The following is a 23,950-nucleotide window of genomic DNA, read 5'->3' as shown; positions in this document are numbered from 1 at the left end:
GGAACCAAGTTCTTTTGCTTCCGATGTGCCTTTAGGAAGGCAACACTTAGTTTTTTCTAAGATTGATAAATTTTATTTCGTTCAAGACTATGATAATTTGATTATGTATGAACAGCCACTCGAGTCTACATGATCAAGTGTATCTTGTGTTAAGTATTATTTCCGTTAATCTATCTCAAGTATCTCATTGTTATTTGGCTTTTATTCTTCTTTCCCCCACTTCTTTTCCCCTCTTTTTGTATCCCCCTAGTCATGGTACCCGGGGCTAGGTTATCCCTAATTAGCCAGAGTCATAACAAGATAATACTCTCTCCGTCCCGGACTACTTGCACTTATTTCCTTTCTGGGCGTCCCAAGTTATTTGCACTATTTCCATTTTTAGTAAAAATTTTCACCTACAGCCGTAATATTTGACTTTGCTATACACTCATTCCTTAATCTTCGTGCCGAAAATGAAACGTGCGAGTAGTGCGGGACGGAGGGAGTATTATAACAACAGATCAAATTCGTTATCTGTACTGCACTACAACATTAATCAAATGAATCTACAATATCATCGATTGGTTCTCTAACTTACCCTTAATACATAAAATATTTAAATCTTATAAATCTGTCGAATAATATAATAAACCGTTAGATCATGCTAATCCAATAGAACTAGTTTACCCTTAATTTTTTGGAATATTAACACCTAATATTATGGAACTTTCAAAAGGTTGGGTTTTTTCCACGAACTTTGAAATTGACAAATAATATCACAAACTTTACCCCGAGTTTGTTATTTCCCACCAATAAAAAAATTCCAGCAAATAATATCATGATACTTCGAGTGTTTCAAGATTTTCAATATTTGAGAATAGTTTTTCTTGAAGCACACCCTCCAAATTTGTTCTTCAATCTATTAATACAGCCGGAATTTTTTCATTGGTGAGAAATAACAAACTTGAGGTAAAGTTCGTGATATTATTTGCATATTTCAAAATTCGTGGGAAAAACCCAATTTTTTTAAAGTTCCATGATATTAGAGGATGCCAATATCCCTAATTTTTTACATAAGACTTGGTCTTATTTTAATCCACACCCTTAAGAATAGGAATATATAATAAAAAATTAATCATATATCATATCATAATTCCAATTATAAACACTCCTAATATATAATAACTAGAATCCACTTTTGAATAGTTTGCCCAAACTTGTGCGTTTCAATTACATTTATAAGCTTTTTTATAGAGAGAAGGCAAAAAAATTAAGCAGATCAATACTGAATTGAACTCATTGACTTATAGGCTAGTGCTAATATGTTGGAGCATTGAGTAATATCCTAAACAAAAGTCAACTCTAGAAATACACCACGAATATAAAATATGAAATTATAGTTCAGATCCAAATTAATTGGGCTCAATAATGGTCACAGGCAGCCTTAAGAGTATACAGCAAAATTGAAGATTATATTGGTCTATTTGGATGTCAAAGAGAGGTCGACTTTGGATCAAATAACTCTATTTAATTTAATGAATAAAGCTAACACTCTCTCCATGTTTAAAAAATGTTAACAAGGAGTATTTGTCAGTAGCCCTGATTTTATGGTTCAAAATTTGGAAATCTAATATTCTCGAGCAACTGAGAACATAAGAAACTGAGATTGAATAATAAATAGAGATTAGTATTAATTGTTACATACAAATAATAGGAATGGTTGCTACATCTGCACTTGCACTTGAGTTATAAATCCCACCATCTGTTGAAAGGCTATCAAATTTCTTTTGATACATAAACACATAGTAATATATTGACAAATTTTTCAGACAAGTTTCACATAATCTATTACACAATTAAAAAGTGAAAGATAGTAACATATTCCAAAGCCTGTTTGGTAGATATGTTAAAATAATACAAGATAATTAGTGTAAGATGGGATTTAAGTGCCTAACATATGCCTCATTTTATCGACCAAACAATTAAATAAGTCCATATAACTCATATATCTTTGGTCTTATCTAGGCTATCAAACAAGTACTACGACGATAAAGAGTTCCACTTTCTCCTTGCAAAAACAAGCAACTCTCTTCGTTTCCAAGGCCCAAATCTCCCCGCCAAATTCCTCCTAATCTTGGACACCCTCCAACCGCCGCTTCTCGACAGCGGCCCAACCGACGAAACCGAGGAAATTTTCCGAAGAGAAGAAGAAGAAGAAGAAGAAAGGTCATCATCAACACCCCATTTCTCATTATACCTAAAGCTGATCTCATGCTGCATTTTCAATGTTTTCGTTTTCCCACCGCGCCACCTTATCCAGAGCCAAGCCTTCTTCCACGCCGAGCTCTTCGTCTTCATATCTCTGCCAGCTGGCACAGGCCGCGGCAGTGATAGGCTTTGTGCTGCTGGCGGAGGGCTGGGTGGTGGGATGAGCTCATCCTCCGCCACCTCCTTGGGCGTGCCAGGATGCATCTCCCATCCAAACGGCACGCCCGCTGCCAAATCCCCGCCGTGCAGCGGGCCGGAAAACTGCTCCGGTGCGGAAACTTGGGAGAGAATTCTGCTCATAAAAAAATCGCCTTCTTCCACGGCGAATGCATTCTTGTGTAGGTTGCAGTAGTATATTCTGGTGTTCCCTTCTTCCTATATTTTATACTCATAGCGATCATAATATAGATATAACAATAGGATATTTTATATTCTCGTGTTCACTTCTTCCTATAATATCATGAAACTTTTCAAAAAATTATTTTTTTTTTCATAAATTTTGAACTTGCCATACAACATCATGAACTTAAATAGTTATTGAATTTTTTCCACTGACGGCAAAATCCAACTATATTATAATGAGATGGATGACTTCTAGGGATTTTGTAATCGCACCACTATCATTTTTTAGTGGTAACCATCAAATGAAATGTAGCTAAATTTTGTCGTTGGTGAGAAAAATTCAACAACTATTTAAATACGTGAAATTATAAGCCAAGTTCAAAGTTTGTAGAAAAATAAATTTTAGAAAAGTTTCATAATATTAGGAGTCAATATCCCTATAATAATTTATCTTGATATAGTCTATTAGTGTAACAAATGGATGTTAGGCCATCATGATAATTTAATTTTACTACCAAATGGTTGTTAGAGCCAAGATATAACTCTTGTATCCTAATAAACTGAAATAATTAATTACCAGGATGGCTGGAATGTTCCAAGGGCTGCAGCAGAAGGGAGAATCGACCATGGAAACATCGGAGGTTGAAGAGAACCTAGAGCTCTCTTGCTCTTTGTTTCTTATACCACGCACCTTCTTTATGATTCTTTTTTTCAGCCTCCAAATCATGGAGGTTTTCAGCCGCGGTGGCTCCGGCTCATCGAGATTGGGGAGAGGGAGGCCATGAGTGGCGGGGGCAGCTCTTCTTGCTGTGGATTCTTTGCCATTCCTGGCTGCATTTCCCATCGAAAAGGAATGCCTTCGTTGGATCGATAAAACACACGTGAAGATTGCCCCACTGAAGACTCTCTAGCAAGAATTCTGCTTATGCAAATCCCTTCACCTTCAAGCATAGAAACTGCCTCTCTACTTTTCAACTCCATTCTCAATTTCTTGTTTCTCTTTTGCTATGGATTTGATGTAGATGGAAGAATGAGAATGGAATCAAAGGCACATGATTGTGACTGAGTAGGCTGATGATTAGCGTGTGATTGTTATTAAATTAAATTGTTTTTGAGTGATAGTATCTTAATAGAGGTGATTCATACTTCTTTTTGACATAGCCAAGCAAAGTGCCCCCACCTCTGTTTTCAAGGTTACTTTAAGGTTTTTGGTCATACAGTTGTTGGTGTTATTCATGTGCACTTAAGGTACAACTAACTTCTCCTCGACTCAGAGCTACCATTTTTTTTAGATTTTCAAGTCCCACCACAACTCAACAATTAGGGATTGGGAAAAATATCAACGTAGTACTCCCTCCGTTCCATTATAGATGTCACACTTGGAGAATGACACGGGATTTTAGGAGATGTTATTATGTGTGTTATGTGAAGAGAGAAAATAGTATATTTATATTAATGTCAGAGTGAACTTTTTCTAAAAAGGAAAATATGACATCTTTTGTGAGACAAACTAAAAAGAAACGTGTGAAATCTATTATGAGATGGAGGGAGTATTATTATACCAACTATTTGTATTAAAAAATTATACTAGCGTCACCAGAATGACTGACAAATCCTCCGTAGATTAACCTATAAAGAGAGTATGATTTATTGTTCTATATTTTACTTTCATATTTTATTTTTATATCATTATAATCACATTAGATTTAAAAAGTGGAAAAACGCTGAATCGAAACCAAAACAAGCAAAGCTAAAAAGTAAAACAATCAGTTTTGAGCCAAAATAAAAAGTCAGTAACAAACTCAAAAAATATCCAATTTTATGGCCGGCATGGCATCAATAAAGCAAGCCTGTGATTATGCAATGAATCTATGCAGACATAAGCCTAATATAATAGGCCATTCGTGAATCATGAGATGGTGATATACGGATTGACTTTTATACTTATACCACTAAATATTTATTTATTTACAGTATACGTGTTTGCAAGATACGTCAATCGTTGGTCAACCACAAGTAGCACATGTAAAGATACAGGTCAGATAAAAGTTTGAGAATAAATGAAGCAAAAGAACTGTCAATTGTAACAAATACTTAAAACATAACTCGAGTTAAACAAACGATATGTTTCACCTATTGTCTATCACTCCCTCTGTTCCATGTTAATAAAGTCATTTTTCTATTTTCGAAAGTTCCAAGTTAATTAAGTCATTTCTATTTTTAGCAAAAAAAATCCTCTTTTTTACTTTATTCTCTCTTCATCTATCTTATTTTACTCTTTTACTTTTTCCACCATTAATTTAAAATACTATTCTTAAACCCCGTGCCGAAAAGAAATGTCTCTATTAACAAGGAACGGAAGGAGTACATGTTAGGATAATTAAAGCACAGAGCAATTACAAATGTACACACTATGAGGCAATGGGCTATCCCTGTTTTCGTGAGAATTTGCAGTCTCCTAAACGCTACGAACAAATTATGAGAACACAACGATCAGTGTACTGCTTTTAGACAATGCGCATAACATTTCACTAGTAGAATCTATAACTACGAACATGTTATCAAACCAAGTGTCATGTAGAGCCTAGCAACAAGGATTTTTGAGGTTACGATCCCTACAAAACAAAGCGATTCTATAAGAACAATGATAAGTAGAGATGTTTACTTCATAGGTGCAGATGTCCTTCAAAGATGAGGATGTCTAAATAATCAAATAATCATATATGAGAATTTTGCAGTTACCAAAGCAAGCAAAAGAAGCATCGTAGTGATCACAACATTGACTCCCTCTCAGAATTTAGATGGCCACTTAGTCTCCTGCATAACACATGTGTGTGTGTATCATGCATGAGGAAGAGTTGAGGAGGGGGAATGATCTGTCGAGAACGTACCTTGGCTTATTCGATCTAGGAATATGTTTAGACATTATAGATTCCTGCATTAGAGGACAGTGAAACTTAGTATAGGTGTCGATGCAAAACAAATTCTGAATGAAGAAACACAAGGGACAAAGTGGCGTGAGCAGAACAGTAATCAAAATGACAATCTGTATTTCACAGAATAGCATATATCTATTTTGAATATTCTTAAACGAACTTTATTCAGAAGAAACTTTATCTAAAACCTCCCAGGAATACTTGCAGCCAACATATAGAGGTATCATTCCAGATTTACCTCAGAAAAGCTTATGTCCTTAAGATGAGTTAAATTTCACCTTGCTGTCTTGTAAAATTTTTGGTTAACACTAAATTTTATGATTTTATCAGAATGTATCTAGACTCTAGTCCACTGTTAGTGCTCCTCGCCTTGTGACAGGATTTTTTTTTCTTGCATATTTAGGGAACGAATTTTAAGCTTAAATGTACATGTGATAACTTGAGAATAAGTTAGTAAATAAAATAACAATAATGCTTGTCTGAAAGAAAATAAATCAACAAAGTAAGGGGTAATTGCCTATACAGCAATAATGAATTTCAGAAGATAAGTCACGCGTTCCCAACAACATACACAAGCATAAAATGCATTTTTTCCATCTGAACTAAAACTCCAAGGATGCAAATATTTCTAGCTAGGACTTTAAGAAACAGTATGATACCTGCTCTTGGATAATGCTTCTTGCCTCAACAAGCTGAGCTTCAAGCTCAAGCTCTCTCTCTGACACTTCAGAAGTGAATTCTGCACCCTTGTGTACATCTTGAAGTTGAACCATGCGCTCCTTTATTGAGCTCATTTTTGTTCGGAGACTTTCTTCAATTTGATCTCTGCCCATGTGAAGAGGCAGATCAAACATATCCTGTAAGTAAAAATTGAACCTTATTCATGCAGATGGAAGTATAGCATAGTATTAATATCAGATTTTTTTTTATCTCTTTCCAAAATTCTGACATACCGTCCTCCCACCCAAAGGGGACTGTGACAGGTCAGCATCTGGCCTATTATTGACAGGAGAAGACTGCTTTCCATTTGGAGCATTCAAGAATTCACGCATATCAGCCTGGGTTCAGGAATGAGTTAGATAAATCTTCATTGCACTAAAAGACTCCTTCCAGTTTAAGTCGTGCAGCATATAAATAATATACTTTGACAAAATTTCTTATAAACAATATCACCATTCTTGTCTAATAATTTATAAATAAATCTTGTACTCCTCCCAGATACTCAAACATGACAGGAGACAGGAAGAGCATGAGGCAAGCCCATGATTTACAGTCACTTCAAGTGATCGTGCTTCATGCACACAATAGCACATAGTCTATAAGACCAACAATAACATATTAACACGTAGAGAAACAAAGGAGAGGATTCATGTATTCCAGCACCTACACTTTGCTTTCATTCAGTTAGCCCCAATTTGTCTAATTATTTCAATAAATTTTCACCTTCACTGAACAATAAATAATGGCCCCACCCTGTAATTTGATCCTTGGGAACAATATATGTCTATAAATAGAAATTAAGAAAAAAAACCGTAACACAAAATACATTTCCAATCTCATCATCAGTCTAAACAATCAAACGTACCTGCATTGAACGTAATAATGTTCTCAAATCTGCATTTTCTGCCATCAATTCTTGATTTTTTGCTTCGCAAGTTTCCACCTACAGGCAGGTGGCAGCAAGTAGCAACTATTAATGAAACGTGTGTCCCTCTAGTAACTTAATAAGCCCACATTACTCACAATCTTTTTGTAGAAATCAGTGTCAGCCTTCTTCCCAGTCCATGTCCCACGCTGCCTGCCTTCTTTCTATAAATATAGCATACGTGCATGAGGAAACTAAAAGAACTATAGTAAACATAAGATAACTAGTATTATACTAACAACATATTCACCTGTAGTAAATTCATAATTTCCATGCCTGATCTAGATTCTTTCTTTTTCTCCATTACTACTTGATTGAGGCGCTCCTGCAAGAAATGATATGTTGATTACCTATATGGTTGTCCTTAATATCTTTATGTGATTTACACCACCTTCAAAGTACGTTTTTCATATTTCATTTAAGAAATAATGGGACATACAAAAAAGTCGCACCTGCAACTTTACATACTCTTTTTCTTTCTTCTTCATCTCATGAATGTGTTGAGTTCTCACTTGCTGACATCAAGTACCTAGTTATAATTTGTAATATGGCAATGAGTGCATTAGTACAACAAGAAGAAGGTTAAATGCAAACCTGGTTACCCAAAACCATCTTCTGAAATTCATCTCGCTCCTGCTGCAACTTATCAATCTGGGTTTTGAAAGCTGCTGTAGCTTTTGCTTCCTATTGTTTGAATTAGTTATAGAACCAGAGAAATATATCAATTACAACTCACTTGATGTTTCAAAATGATTAAACTGGACGCACCGTTCTCGTCATACTAGCTATCTCTCTATCTTTCGTAGATAATTGGGATTCCAGCCTCTCAACTTTAGCTTCCAATCTTGAAATGTCTGATAAGAGCCTGCCAAACAATAACATGCAAGTGACTTTCTTAGCAAAATTATGATCAAGTTTCCAATAACTGAATTCATTATACCCTTAGGGCGTGTTCAAGTTGTTTTATATGGGAAGATGAGAAATAAATATAGACCAGATTTGTCACTGTTAAACATAGTATTTGCACAGACGTTTATGGTGTTCATTGTTCAAGAAATAAACCAAGAAATAAAATGAGTGATTTTTTAATCAATATGTTGACTTAGTCAATTGTGTTGTATGACCATAATACTCTGTAATGCAATGAAAAGAAAAAGAGTTGGGGGCTGCAATTTTGGGGGAAGACCAATTTTTCAGGGGTAAATTAGGCTTTTGATCTTCATTTCTTGACACACAAATCCAAGCAGAAATAAAAACCAAGGAATGCCACAGAATTGTTTTAGGTGTATAACAGATGAAAACAGTGCGGGCCTCTTTAAAAACTCGGGCTCCCCAAAAATGGACCTTGAAACATGAACGGTGAATAACGCCAAGAATTACACCTATTTCTTATCATTTCTAGAAACTTGAACACCCCCGTAGGCTACAAAATAGTAGTCACTCTAAATGCACAAAATTATTTGAGGTATCGTTTGATGCTTCAGTTCTTCTTAAAAGTACGTGTCCACATCAGTGATCGAGTTAAAATTACCAAAGTAATAACACATCATCTGGCTGTCCAGAACATTGAATTATTTTCCTAAACTACTATAAATTGAAAAAATATAAAACCTAGTAGATCCCTGCCTAAGTTCCTTACCCTCATTACACCTCCATAGATCAGAATGTTCCTTATCCACATGATTGGAAACAGAAACATGTGTGCTGAGTGCGGAAAAAGATCCAACAGGAGGGTAACTGCCTCACCATACTCAAGGTGCAAGAAATGAAAAACAAAAGTCTTTCCTCAATCTTCTACTTCAAATTTCTTTTTTTTCCTTTTTGGTTTGTTTGGATAAATTTACAAGCTAAACGTAATGACCGAACCAGCTCAAAATTCCACCAAAGCAAATTATGTACTAACCCTTATCCACATATATTCAAAATATATGCAATAATCTACAATAATACTTGACAGAAAGAATACCGTTGCCTCTGCTCATTGGCAGACTCCCGAAACTCAACATCACGCTGTCTCTGCTGCAACAAAGCATGTATGCAATTGCAAGTTCTCGACACAGAGACCTATTTCAAAAAAGTTCCATCAACATTAAACACATAGCAACACAAGTGTTATAACCCCCATTCATGCCTCCCCCTATTTCTACAACAAGTACTACAAATAAAAGCTCTTGAAATCGCAAACAGTAACTTACGGGGTCATTAGAAAAGAGATCGAGTGAAGCAGGGAAGCCAAAGGTGACTAAGGTATTGTTCAAATACTTGGCACAGTGCTCCAAGTTGTTGAGATCCGCAAACGCATACTCACTGACCATACAATGATTCTAAATTAGCGAGTATAATATTGGGGAAAACCGCGAATTTCGTTTATTTTTATTTTTGCACATTCTTCCCTGTTTTCCGTCGTCACACTGTCCAACAAAACATAAAATGAAAAAAAAAATACATTCTGAAGAGTTTTCAACTTACCTCATACTTAAAGTAGCTGGATTGGTCGATGATCTCTGCAGAAGAAGAGGCAACAAACACAAAACACGGATTTATATAGGTTAGAAGGAAAATGCAGTAGCTGACTTGGTTCCTAAACTATACATAAAGAGAGAGAGATAGAGAGAGATAGAAAGAGGGAGAATTTACTCTGAGATCGGAGCTCGTATCAGTTGGAGGCATTTTCAGAGTGAGGAGTGTAGATCTGGGAAAATGGTGTTAAAAATTTGAAATTGAAATTCAGGATAATGAAAAAGGGTTGAATCGATTGGGAGATAAAAATGCCTTATTTGGTTTGATTTAAACATTAAAGTGAAGTACTGTACAATTATATTATTTGGATAAAATTGGATTTAATATTCCCGATGAATTTTATAATTATACTCCAATTCAAATTTCCAGTGCATGGGCCCAACAATTTGGCCCAAACTGAAAATCACAAAGCGTGTCACATAGAATTATGAGCCTCATTGTTTACAGAATTTGGGCCTCGACTTTCCTAGCCGGGCTGACTTCAACCTTTTTTCTATGGGATGAATAACAATAGCGATTAATTGGGGATGAGTTTTAATGTATAATTAGTAAGTAAGAGAGGGGTAGAGAAATGATAGTAGAAGTAGTGTTAGAGCACCCGCATCGGGTCTCGATGCGGGCTCCCGTCTCGCCCCCAGCCCGTCCCTTGTGGCGAGACAGCTCGCCACGCGCGTTGACCACGTGGCGAGCTCCGGTTCGTCCGTGACGCCCACTAGCCGGCCCGCGAGTGGGCGTCGTTTATTTCCGTTGAAAATGTTTTTTTTTTGTTATTTTTTTAAAAATTCAGGAAAATTTTGAAAAAAAATCCCAAAAATATACTAGCCGTTTTTTACAATTTTTTTATTTTTTTGTATTTTTTAAGCCTCCAATCACTTCTATAAATATCAAATCATTCCCACAAATTAATCCACCGTAAAAAAACTCTCTATTGTCACTCAAACACTCTACATTTTTCATCTCAAAACATTTTTCTTCTCCCAAATTTAATTCATTCATGGATCCATTTGAGCAAACTCTCTATTCGCACATTATCGTCATTAGACAACTCTTTCTTCTGCTTATTTAAGTTTTGAGATTTTGAATTTAGAGAGAGTGAGCGGAAGATTTTAAATTATGTATTTTTATTTTTTTTTTAGGATTTTAATTATGTGTTTTTTTATTTTTTTAGAATTTTAAGTTGTAATTTTATTTTATTTAATGAAGTGTGTTTTTATTAATTGAATTTGTTGGAAATTGAATGAATAGTTAAGGGATGAGATGGTTAAGAGACGGTTAAGAGATGGAGGGATGCAGGTGTTGTCTCTTAGTTAAGAGATGGGGCGAAAAGTACAGTGGGGCCCATGAATAGTGAAGAGATGAGACGGTTAAGAGACAGGGATGCGGATGGCCTTAGTGGAGAGTGGGGTCCACATTATTAGTAGTATAGTTGAATTTTTCAAAATTAGAAAGTCCATACTTTTCAGAATCGGACTAAAAAGAAAATAGTTCTTACTTTTCAGGGATAAAGAGAGAGTAAAATATCAGAAGCAGTTCAGTTCAGTTCAATTTTCTCAATTCACATTAAGGTAGTTCTCGACTTCTCTGCATTTCCTGTAACCTTATAATGTTCAATATATTGCGAATCGGACCTTATCCCGAGTAAAGTGATACATTTCTTTGAGCATGTGAATTAAGAATTGGTGTTATGTGTTAATAAAAAAACAGTGGTGAAAATAAAGAATAAAAGTAATGGCTTTTTTTGGCAAAAACAGGAAAAATGCATCATTTACCTTGAAATGTCTTAAAAATGAATATGTACGAATGAAGAACGTCTGAGACAGAGAGACTATTTATAAGGTTGTCATTGAAGAAAGAGTTAGAGTTGCCTACTTTCAAAAGCAGAATCAAAAGAATTTATGGAAGGAGTGTATGATTGCAACTAGTGAGAAATAGTAGTACTATACATTGTCGGGAATAAGGACCCAGGTTGTGGGTGGATGCTGAATCACTCTATGAATGTTTGCTTGATTTTCACTTAAAAGTTTGAGCTACTTTTAATTGAAAGCATACAAAATTGTACAAATGCTTGTGTTCATTACATGGAAGGCCACTGTTTTTGGAGTCTTGTCTTCTTTTTTTTCATACTGAGCTATTGGACCTACTCATCTTCCATGTCCATTGAATAATATAGTGATGCATAACCACACACACCTTGTTTTTACGTAGTGAAGGGAATAAGGTAAGTTGAAATGAGGCCAACATACAAAATTCGAAATGCCATTTTGTTTTGTTGCAAGATTTCGCCATTTGCTTTGCCTAGTTGTTCTTATCTTATCAAAAAAATAATTATTTGCCCCATTGACGCTGAGAGAGACACAACCACTATTCTTTGTGAATCATCGACAATGGCGACCCGAAAATCAACTCCGTGAATCTACATATTGTGCACAAGTGTGTGATTTGATTACCAACCGCACGGTCTGTGCGATTGGTCTTAGCTTCAGAGATTACGAGTCCCACACTGTCTATGCGGTTTGCGTCTTTAACGCACCGTCTATGTTGCATGTTGTGGGTGGGACGTCAACTACTACGCAAGTCGTGTGGTTTGCAACGATGAACCAAAAGGAAAGATAAACACATATTGATTTTTACTATACCATAATATTGTAAATTAATTTCTTTATCGATATAGTAACGATTAAAGTATAAGTGTATAACTAGTAATAGTATTTAGAGGGAACATCATTTTTGGTCCACGAACTTTGCCAAAGTATCATTTTAGGTCCGTGAACTTTGAAAATATCATTTTAGGTCCGTGAACTTTGAGTTAGTATCATTTGAGGTACTTTTTACTATTTCCAAGTTTTTTTGGACGAAAATACCCTCAATACCTTAAAGTGTATATATTTTTAATAAATTTATCATATACTCATAATTGTTTATAAATATCTTTACAATATATTTTTGATAAATTTTCTAAATATAATTTGACCTTAAATATTATCACTTAATTTTGTGACATGCAAGTAAAATTGCTTCTTCAATTTTTTATATTAATTTTTTAAAATTGAATAAAGAACTTTTCTTTAATAATAAAAAATTGAATAAAGATCTTTTCTTGCATGTCACAAAATTAAATGATAATATTGAAGGTCAAATTATATTTAGAAAATTTGTCAAAAATATATTGTAAAGATATTTATAAAAAGATCTTTATTCAATTTTTTATTATTAAAGAAAGTTCTTTATTCAATTTTTAAAAAAAAATAATATAAAGAATTGAAGAAGCAATTTTACTTGCATGTCACAAAATTAAGTGATAATATTTAAGGTCAAATTATATTTAGAAAATTTGTCAAAAATATATTGTAAAGATATTTATAAAAAATATGAGTATATGATAAATTTATTATAAATATATACACTTTAAGGTATTGAGGGTATTTTCGTCCAAAAAAACTTGGAAATAGTAAAAAGTACCTCAAATGATACTAACTCAAAGTTCACGGACCTAAAATGATATTTTCAAAGTTCACGGATCTAAAATGATACTTTGTCAAAGTTCGTGAACCAAAAATGATGTTCCCTCTAGTATTTATATCTAAAACTCCACGTAGATGTACGATCACTTATACTCCCTCCGTCCCATTAGAAATGAAACATTTGTTTTTCGGCACGAGATTTTATGGGTTAATGAGGAGAGAGTAAAGTAAGAGAGATGAAAATAGAGATTGTGTTGTTTTCATTTTAATTTTTTTTTACTTTTAATGAAATAATCCAAAAAGTAAAACGTTATATTTTTAATGGGACCAAGAGAATATATATGTCTGAAGTAAAGAAGTAGTATGCGCCAGCATAGGAGTATTACATTGTATTGTAGTTCACGTTGTATTATTTATATATGCAAAGTAAAAGAAATATACGCTAGTATAATAGTATCTATATTGTATTGCAGTTTGCTTTCATTTTTGGTTAGTTTATTTATATATACAAAGTAAAAGAAATATACGCTAGTAGTATAATATCTATAGTCGGCGTTCGTTTGCCTTGACTAATATCATGAGACTATCTATCTAGGATTAAGTTGTGGGATTATTTTAGTTGGAGGGGGAGGTTATGACTAATTATTATGAGACTATCCATCTAGGATTAAGTTGAAGGGTTCAATCTTATGAACCAAACATGATACATATTTAATCATGAGATTTAATCTTATCAACCGAACACCTCATATTGTATTATAGTTTTCTTTCATTTTTGGTTAGTTTTTTTTATGAGGGGAAACTCAGTATCCTTAAACAATATTTTAATTACTTTATTTTTCTATATCTCTCCTACTTTCTCAATTTTCTCTCTATATTTAATGAACTAATAAAGTATGATACAGTGTGAACTACCGAGTCCTAGAGATCTGAATAATTAGAGCATCTACAACGGCGAGCAGGACAGCGTCCGTCCGTCCATGCCAGCGGCACGAAGACCTCGTCCGCCGCTGAGCTCGCGCCGCTGGCACGGCGCTGCTCGATACATCGAGCACGTCTGTGCCAGCGAGCAGGTGACGTGGCAGGCGCTGATTGGGCCGTTGGCAATTTGATTTTTTTTTTAAAAAAAATTGGTTTTTAATTAAAAAACCGATTAAAAAAAATATTTTCACACTTCCCAAAAAAATTATATCCGTTTTCTACCCACTTTTAATTTTTTTTCATTTTTTCCCCAAAAATACGCATTTTCATCTATAAATACCTCCACTTTCACACCCAAAAATCCACACCACACTACACAATTCTTATCTACATTATCTCATTTCCATTCTCATCTATATTCTCTCATTTCCATTCTCAATCTTTCTTCCACTCCTACAACATAACAATGTCCGGCCACGACGATCTCCCCCCGGGCTCCCACGGTTGAAACCCCGATTGGTTCGGTTCACAATTATTTCCTAGTCCGGAAACGGAATATTCGGCCCCTCCTCAAACCCAAAGTTCGGGAGTTCTGGGTGGCTACCGGCCTTACCCGATCGACTACCAAGATGCCCCCGAAGGGCTATACGGGTGGACACCCGAGCCTAGAGCGAGGTCAAGCGGCCCCTCCCAAACTCCGACTCCTCCTACTCGCGGTGTCCGCACACCGTACACTCCGGCGGAGATGGAGCTTCTTGTCAATCTCCGAAGATCCGGAGGTTGGCATGAACCAGTCTGGCGATCATTATTGGCGGCGCATCTGTCGCCGGTACAATGAAAACCGGCCGGTGGGAACAATCGAGCGCAACAAGAGTATGGTGCGCAATGCCATAAACAGAGCCAACGAAGAAATCCAAAAGTTCCAGGGGTATTACCTCCAGGAAGAGCGGTCGGCGGGGAGCGGCCGAAGCGAGGTCGACATCATCAGTTCCGCCTTGTCGACCTACCAATCCATGAACTACAAGCCATTCAAGTACCTCGACATTTGGCAAGAGACGCGGTCGCGTCCGAAGTATAGGAGAGGCATAACATCCTCCTCTAACGGCTCCTCCAAACGGTCAAGGTCGGTATCCCTATCCGACGTCGGCTCCGAAGACGTGGCTAGCCAACTTGCCGGAGCTAACTTGGGTAGCCCCGACGCCGGCCCGAGCGGTTCCCAACGCCGACCGCAAGGAAGAAAGAAGGCGGCAGCCAACCGCCGTCGCTCCGCGACTCCATCCGGCGATGCTCCCAAACTCGCTCCCGTTGCCTATGCGCCACCTCCAACCCCCACTAACTCGTTGTGGGCGATTTTGGCCCAACTCAATATGGCCGATAGGTCAACTATGACCCCCGCGCAACTTCGATCGCATGAGGCCATGATATTGGGTCTCCAAAAACAATTGGGGGTAGTGTCGTCGGATGAATAGTCTTCCACGGGGGTATTTTTAGCCTTTCATTATGTAATTTTTAATTTTTAGGAGTTTAATTATGTAATTTTTAATTTGTTGGAGTTTAATTATGTAATTTTTAATTTTTAGGATTTTAATTATGTAATTTTTATTTTTTAGGATTTTAATTATGTAATTTTTATTTTATTTGTAATTAGTAATTTGTAATATTATTTCGATTTTTTTAATGAATTTTAATATTATGGAAATGTTTTTATTTAAATTGAATAATAGAATGGTGGGACTCTTGTGCTCGTCCTTGCGGAAGAGTGTTGTGCTCTTGTCTAAGAGCAGGCAGAAAAAGTGGGGCCGGGCCCACAACCGTGCTCGTTGGCAAGAGCACGGTTGTGGATGCTCTTAAGATATACTTAGTATTCCCTCCGTCGCATTAAATATGAAACATTTAGGAATCGGCACGAGATTTTATGTAATGTAGTTTTGTGAATTAATGAAGAGAGAAAAGTACTACCTCCGTATTTTAAAAATAGCAACTCTTTCCATTTTAGTCCATCTCTTAAAAATAGAAACTTTACAATCTTTCTATTTTTGGACATAGACCCCACAATCCACTAACACACGTTTTTCTTCTCTCTCTTACTTTATTTACTTTTTTCATTATCTTTCTTACTTTACCAATTTTTCTCTCTTACTTTACCAATTGTTCATTAAAACCCGTGTCATTTCAAATGTTCTATTTTTCAAATACAGAGGTAGTAAGAGATATGAAAAAGTAGAGATAGAGTTATTTCCATTTTAGGAAACGTTTTATTTCTAATGGGATAATCCATAAAGAAAAGTGTTTCATTTTTAATGGGACAAACGAATACAATTCTTTCTTTGAAAATAGAGATTAAGAATTAGTATCCCCATTCTGTAGATCTAGAATTATACAGACACAACCACACTATATATATTGTGTGTGTTTATGGTCAATCCTCTTGGTCGAGCATGTTCCAACATTATTATCAAGTGTACCATGTATGAGGTATCATTAGTTTGCTTACATTAAAATTTGCATTAAGCTTTTAGGATAGAACTAAGATTCCAAATTAAAGTACCACCTTAAAGGCGAATCAGTCTTTAGTGCTCTCTCCACTACAATACTTACAATCTTTAATATTATCTTTTGAAATTATTATCTTAGATCAAAGAAATATGTAAAATCTCGTTGTTTTAAGTACTGTATTAGTTAACCATTAAAGAATGTTATTGGACACTATATCCAGTACTAGAATATTGAAGAGGCAATAAATATACAACAATGTACCACATGGTAATCTGATTCTGATTCAATAATTTATTCTCAATTATATAATCACAGGTAAATCCAATATACAATATCTAAGACATGTAACAATATCAAGAGTCTTGAGCAACAAGTCTCAACTGGTTTTAATTAGATAATGAATTGATGTAAATTAATTTTATAATGATAGTGCTCATAATTATTATGGTGATGGACGATATGGAAAGCTGCTAGGGAAAGTGAGAGCAGCCAAAACCATAATTATTGTGGTAACCCACTTAATTATAATTTGCTTGAGCAACTAAAGATGATCATGGTGGAGAACCATCCAAATGGGTAATTTAAGTAGGATTGCATGATTAATTATGTTATCCATCTGAAAAACCATTCATATATAGTTGGATTTATGATTTTATTTGTTTTTACTCGACTTATGGGAATAAGCCGTCAATCTTATATTGGTTAAATTTTCTTAGTCGGAGTTCACCTAACCGACTGACCCCATATTTAAATTGGTTTTCAAAGACTATTACTCGATTTAATTTCTATTTTTAGTGTCTATAAATTTATAATAATAACTTACTATTAAAGAAATGGGGCAGTGATAAATTAACAAAAATCGTGTATACAAAATTGGACATTTTAGGTATTTTCATTCACAATAGTTTATACATTACATATTTACCCTTCTATAACTATTTAGGGAAGATTAAGTGTTTAAGTTTAATAACTACACATTTAGGAAAGATAATTCATTCCATCATAAAGCTACATAATTATAGCTAAATCAAAACTAAAAAGATAAATTTATCACATTCTTCGCCATACATTTTTAAAAATATTGGGTACGTATTTGAAGAATATTAAATTTCTTCTATTTTCTAAACACTCAAATACCTTATGCAATAAAATTTAATGAATAAATTAACATATAATTAGTAGTCATTAGAAAAAAGTCACATAATGTATTTAAATTTTTAGTATTGTCATTCAACTAATCAAATATTATTATTTTAATTTTTAATATTACCATCCAACTAATATTATTTCGATTAACCATTAATAAAAAATAAAGTAAAAAATTAATAGTTATTTAAAACAAACTATTTCATTGTGCAATAAAAATTACTACATAAATTATAAAAGTAACTATGTGATAGTATTGTCATTCAACTAATTAAAAATCATTAACGCGGTTTCTTTGAGTATTGTATATCTTAACTCAAAAATAATGAAATGAATATAAAATAGTAAAAAATAAATTAAAACAAACAACGGTCATTTGTATCCAACTATTTTAACACTCTTACTAGTAAATTTTAAAATTGTAAATTATAAAACAACCATATGTATATTTATTTAATTTCTTAGTATTATCATTAGTTACTAACGGTTGATCATTGAATCGATTTTTTTTTGTATTCAATATCTTGATTCAAAACATGAAACAAAAAAAAATTGTTATAAAAGAATAAAAAAAATTAAAATAATAACAATAATCATTCACATCCAACTATGTTATTGTTCAACATTTTAAAAATTATAAATTATAAAAATAACTATATATAATATATATACTTAATTTCTTAGTACTCTCATCCAACTAATTGACGGTGATTGCGTCAATTTTTTGTGTACTAGAAAATTGATAAAATGATAATAATCATTCACATTCAACTATATTAGTATTAAATAATTATAATAAATATAAATTATAAAAATGATTGCATGTATATAGTTTGTTTTAGTACTATCATCCAAATAAATATAATTGATGATCACCACGTCGATATCTTTGCATACTCTACATCTTGACTAAAATATCATGAAATAGAGACAATTTTGAGTATGTAATAGTAACAAAAAAGTTAAAACGATAAAATCATTCAAATGGAATGATTCTTTAATTGTAAATTATAAAAATAACTACAGTATATATATTTAAATTCTTAGTACTACCATTCAACTAATTAATGATAATTAAGTCGTTTTACTTATGTACTCTTCTTGACCGAAAAATCATGAAACAAAATTAATAGTCACTCACATTCTAATTTACTATTATTGAATTATTCTAAAAGGGGACTACATGTATATATACTTAATTTTTTATTGTCATCCATCTAATCGATAATCATTAGATCAATTTTCTCGTAACTCTACATTATTTAATAACCATGAAACATAAATAAATTCAATACGTATTACTAAAAAAATACATTAAAGCAATATTAGTCATTCGCATCGAAAAATTGCAAATTATAAAATGACTAAGTAAAAATTGTAAACTATAAAAATGATAGTATTAGAATATGTACTTAAATCATGAGTATTGTCATTCAACAAATTAATTATCATTAATTCAATTTCATTTTATTCTCTGCATCTAGAATAAAAAAATTATGAAATGAAACTAAAATTGATATAATAATAAAAAATAAGTAAAAAAATTTATTTGCATCGAACTATTTCATGATTGAATAATTCTAAAAATTATTTGCATCGAACTATTTACTTAATTTCTATTATAAACACCCTTCATGTTAATTAAGAAAGAAATAAGATTAATATTTTCTTAATATAAAAATACCCATCACTAAAAGTAAATTAAAATAAAAAGTATTCAGATATCTGCTTTTGGATATAATGAAAAAGGAAACAGGCTAAGGAAAAATAGTATTAAATCATTATGGCTATAATATTTTCTCATGTATTCCACATATCAAATATAGAAATGCTATATTATTTTAAATTATTTTTCATATATTAAAAATTATTTTATTGTCACGACATTGATGATTTATATCGCATGATAATTTTAAATAAAAAATTAACAAAAAAAGAAGACAAACAAGTTATGAAAAAGTAACACAAATGACAAAAATAACTAGATACTCCACTAAAGTCTAAAATGATCAAACATAATTTTCGTTAAAAAAATATACGTTACTTTATTAAATTATATAGTACTAGTAATTATTTTATGATTAAATATAGCACTTTAGTTATGTAGTATGTTAATTAGTATTACCATAAATAATTCATAATCTAAATCAATTCGGTTTTCCTAAATTAATAGAGTTAAAAATATTCAATATTAAATAAGGATAAATTAGTCATAAAATTGTATTCTAAAAATAGAATTAAATTAAAGGGTATTTTGTATATACAACTTTTGTTAATTTATCTTTTCTCTAAAGAAATATTCCAGAACTTATGGATAATTATGGATAATTTGTAGAGAATGATGGATTTATGTATTTCAATAAGCACGTAGTGTGAAGCGCTCATAAGGGATATATCATATGGAGTAGTAATCAATGTGATTAAGGTTAATTTAATGGTCACCAGGGGCGGGTCTACATAGTGTATTAGTGGGGCAATTGCCCATCCTCAAAAAATATATATCAATGCTATTTTTTTAAAAATTTACCAATTTACTTATGATTTTCTCTTAAATGCCCCTTCTCAATATTTTAAAATTTGTTGATAATATATTTTTGTCTCTTTTCACGTCAATTCCTGGGTTCGCCCCTGATGGTCACATCAACTTTAATTGAATCAATCCATTAATGGGATTCGGTTTTGGGTTTATGTGTAAATTCTCCTAAGGTACGCTATGTTTTTCTTTAATTGTAAAATACACCATTGTCAAATTAGGTGCTTACAATTAATTAATTAGTGTAGTTTTAATATATTCATATAGTGGTGGGGTTCCTGAATGTGTTTAAACAATTTCACGGTGTGGCAAAGCTGGCCGTATCGTTTGGGAAGGGAATCGTCCTTAGCGTGTACGTCGGAGCAATAGTGCGAGGATCAAAGATGCTCAGATCAAATCATATAGCATTTTATTAGTTATATAAGATAATAGTGAGATACAATATAGGATAAACTATAATAATTAAAATTTATGTAAAATTAAATTAGTTATAGAAATAAAAGAAAAATACTTAATCATGAAATACAATCTAATTTTGTCATTATAAATGTACACTTTAAAAAAACTGTAGGTGTATATAAAATAAGATTAGTGATAGTATTTAATCGGATGACATAAATTTTAATGATCCCTTAAATACTCGCTTTATACTCTGCGTAAAATGTTGGGTTTTAGATAGACACGTATCCGCGTTTGTTACCAATAAAGTCCGTCCAACAATTTCTCATACTTTCTTTCCTTTTGCTATATTTAAATTCTATATAAATATAATTGTGCAAAAGCCTATCTGTAATCTAAATTATTTAAAAATATACTTTTGAATAAAATTTAGAAAATATAGACATTAATACTATTTTCTGCGTATACACTCATGCATATAATTTGTACCAAAGCCTTCACCCACTATGAAACTTTTCATTCAACCGTCTTCTAATTTATACTAGCATAGCTATTTATATTATGAAATTTGGTTAAATTTTAATTAATTTTGTAATTGTTGAAATTGAAATATTAAATCACGAAAATATAATTTTTCTAAATTCTCATTCATACACTAAATGACGTTTTGATGATGTTTAAAATAACATGTTTCAAATATTAAAGATCATGAAACATACCAGAATTTGACCAAATTGTATAATTTAAATGACTATTATATTTTTTTGTTATGATAAAGCATTATATATGTATAATTTATTAAGATTACTATATGTGCTTAAGGTTGTTGCAAGAAGCTAGTATGCACTGATACAATACATTAGAGCATTTCCAAGGGAAAAGGTAAATGGAGAGGTAAAGAGAAATAACTACCATATTTTCCTCTTCTTGATAAAATTTCATGCTCCAATGGAAAGGTATTTGGGGAGGTATTATACCTTCTTTTATTTTGAGAAGGTATCTTTACCTCTTCTTGGAAGAAAAGGTAAAAAGTTAGTTATTTTTGTTTGCTTTTTTAATTTACCTTCTTCCATTGGAGTCCATTACTTTTTAAGAAGATATAATTATCTTTTTTTTAAGGTAAATTAGAAATATACCTTCTCAACTTACTTTCCCCTTTAGAGATGCTCTTAGAACAGAAACATAATATAAAAATTTATTCGACGAAATGAAAGGGTGATCCTATGCAACATTAATTGGTTGAAGAGGTAGGGTAAAAGTAGTCTACATGGTCAGGGAATTGCGTCTTAGAGCATTAGCAATGGGGCGCTCTAAGGCGCGCCCTATGCACCGCCACGTCATTATTTTTATCCTCCTACCATACCACCTGCAGTGGAACGCCCTATGGCGTGCCCTATATGTTTTACTATTATTTAGTTAATTAATTTAAATGTTTTCAAATATATAATGCAAACTAATTAAAAAACACGAGTAGCTAAAATTCGGCGAAGACTGCATTGATTAACAAAAGTTACACGATTCAAGTTGGCTAATCTACGCAATTCCTAACTCCCGGCGCAGCTCATCGATCAACCCTGAAGGTATTAGTCTTTGGCGGGGTCCGTACACTTCTCGAGGACCTTGTGCGTCTGCAACAACGTCCGCGCCATCGAGGCTCTTGCCAACCCTACATACGCGGCGGCCGTCGGGGTCTAGGGTCGAGACCGGGAGCAGCGATTGGGTGGCGGCGGTCGAGGATGATGTCGCCGTCGCCTTCCCCTTGTTCTTCACAGCCTTGACGCCTATTGGACGCCGGGAGGACATCGGTGTGCCGGAACTCTCCTCCTCTGTGTACGTCCGGTTGAGGTCCACCAGACAAGTTCCGCTTTCGCTGCTCGTGTAACCACCAGCTGCGGTGGTCTTCGTCCTCTTTGTCGCACCGGTGTGCAGAATCCGGGCTTGGAACTTCTGCTTGTCCCTCAAGAGCGCCCAGATGCCCAAATGCTTGAAGTCGCCGTACAGGGACTGGTACGACAACAACGCTCTATCGCGCACGTCGCTCAAGCTCTCGCCGCTCCCTCACGCACTTCTCGTACTCCGACGCGAACAGGTTGACTTGCTTCTTCACCTGATCCCAGTGCTTGCGGAGCTGCTCCCGTTGGCACTTGTACGCGCTCGGCGGCTTCGCCTCGTTGTAGCACTCGACGATGCGCTCCCAGTACGCGAGCTTCTACTAGTTGTTGGCGAATATCGGGTCCTCCGATATATCCACCCAACACCTCGCCAAGACGAGGGTTTCATCCGGCTGGTAGTTCGTACGGCCGGGAGCGTACTCTTCATTCGTTGCCGGAGGTGGCAACTTGTACGCGAGGTGCCGGATCTGCTTTTTTTTGGCGGGGGCGGCGGGTTGGTTTGGAGACGGCTCCATGTCAGATAAAACATACGATTCCGTATTGAATTCGGGATCGTACTGCGTGTTGGCGTCGAACGGCCGATATTAGTCGGGTTCTGTACCCGGCCAACACGCATCACCACTAAACATCGGACTATTGGGACTTGAATCTATTTCGTAGTAATGAAAATGTGAGTTTCGAGAGTGGAATCGTGAAATGAAATGTTACAAATGAAGCCGGGGTATGGGGTATTTATACAAAAACGCGTGCCATCGTCCGCGGAGCCCACAATGGTGCCCGATGGCGCGGACGATAGGCCATCGTCCGTGCTTCTTCCGCGCCCGAAGCTTAGGGCGTGGGCGTAGGGCGTGCCATCGGGCGTGCCCGAGGACGATGGCACGCATCAGGCGTGCCATCGGGTGCCCCATTGTGGGTGCTCTTAATTCTAGCCTTGTAAAATAATGAATCATCCAACTTTACCCATTAAAAGATTAATTGTGCCTTAGAGTATCCACAGTGGGACGCCCTAAGGGCGCCCTAAAGCCCGCCCTATGCACTGCCACATCAGCATTTTATCCTCCTACCATTCCACCTGCAGTGGGGCGCCCTAAGGCACGCCCTAAAGGGCGCCCTAAGCATTTTCTTTTATTTGAATATTTAAATAACTACAAAATTTGGGAAAAACCTTCATTTCATTTATAAAATTAATCATCTTAATAACTCGAAGAAGTAAATACTCGTTTCACCAAATTCTACTTTTTAATCATAATTTTATTTATTCATTTTCTCAATCATACTAATTAAATATAACCTTATTGCGAATAAATTCGTGTAAATCTAAAACTATTTAGGGGCCTACTTTAACGAAGCTAACAAATAATTAGTAAGGCACTAAGCATTTTTAATAATTAGTTTTTAAAATATCTCAATTA

At 34.4% G+C, this 23,950-nt stretch overlaps 2 protein-coding genes across 2 annotated transcripts; both read right to left on the bottom strand.

Annotated features, from left to right (window-relative positions):
* Positions 1-1,926: 1,926 nt before the first annotated feature.
* On the bottom strand, positions 1,927-3,858 carry LOC121795364. Its single transcript, XM_042193887.1, has 2 exons — positions 3,167-3,858; positions 1,927-2,622 (listed from the first exon to the last, which is right to left on the bottom strand). Exons 1-2 carry the CDS (start codon positions 3,431-3,433, stop codon positions 2,020-2,022), a joined length of 870 nt encoding a protein of 289 aa, XP_042049821.1. The 5' UTR covers positions 3,434-3,858; the 3' UTR covers positions 1,927-2,019.
* A 1,055-nt stretch (positions 3,859-4,913) lies between these two features.
* LOC121797365 (afadin- and alpha-actinin-binding protein-like) lies at positions 4,914-9,944 on the bottom strand. Its single transcript, XM_042196119.1, has 15 exons — positions 9,808-9,944; positions 9,640-9,674; positions 9,366-9,477; positions 9,137-9,234; positions 7,939-8,035; positions 7,765-7,854; positions 7,623-7,685; positions 7,421-7,495; positions 7,269-7,334; positions 7,111-7,188; positions 6,479-6,583; positions 6,185-6,382; positions 5,481-5,524; positions 5,332-5,406; positions 4,914-5,204 (listed from the first exon to the last, which is right to left on the bottom strand). The coding sequence occupies exons 1-14, from the start codon at positions 9,838-9,840 to the stop codon at positions 5,361-5,363; spliced, it is 1,140 nt and encodes a 379-aa protein (XP_042052053.1). The 5' UTR covers positions 9,841-9,944; the 3' UTR covers positions 4,914-5,204; positions 5,332-5,360.
* Positions 9,945-23,950: the final 14,006 nt, after the last annotated feature.

The sequence above is a fragment of the Salvia splendens genome, chromosome 3, assembly GCF_004379255.2.
Source record: "Salvia splendens isolate huo1 chromosome 3, SspV2, whole genome shotgun sequence".
Lineage (NCBI taxonomy): Eukaryota > Viridiplantae > Streptophyta > Magnoliopsida > Lamiales > Lamiaceae > Salvia > Salvia splendens.
Note: the sequence above shows the minus strand (reverse complement) of the source record. Positions and strands in the feature narration are given on the sequence as shown.

What these genes read in the sequence shown, in the direction of transcription:
- LOC121795364 (XM_042193887.1), bottom strand. Translation starts at nt 3,433, where the DNA reads ATGGGAAATGCAGCCAGGAATGGCAAAGAATCCACAGCAAGAAGAGCT. An exon ending in GGAACATTCCAGCCATCCTG is followed by an intron (nt 2,623 to 3,166) that starts GTAATTAATTAT and finishes TATAAAATATAG; the next exon opens with GAAGAAGGGAACACCAGAAT.
- LOC121797365 (XM_042196119.1), bottom strand. Translation starts at nt 9,840, where the DNA reads ATGCCTCCAACTGATACGAGCTCCGATCTCAGA. An exon ending in AGATGGTTTTGGGTAACCAG is followed by an intron (nt 7,686 to 7,764) that starts GTTTGCATTTAA and finishes ACTTGATGTCAG; the next exon opens with CAAGTGAGAACTCAACACAT. An exon ending in CATTATTACGTTCAATGCAG is followed by an intron (nt 6,584 to 7,110) that starts GTACGTTTGATT and finishes TCCTGAACCCAG; the next exon opens with GCTGATATGCGTGAATTCTT.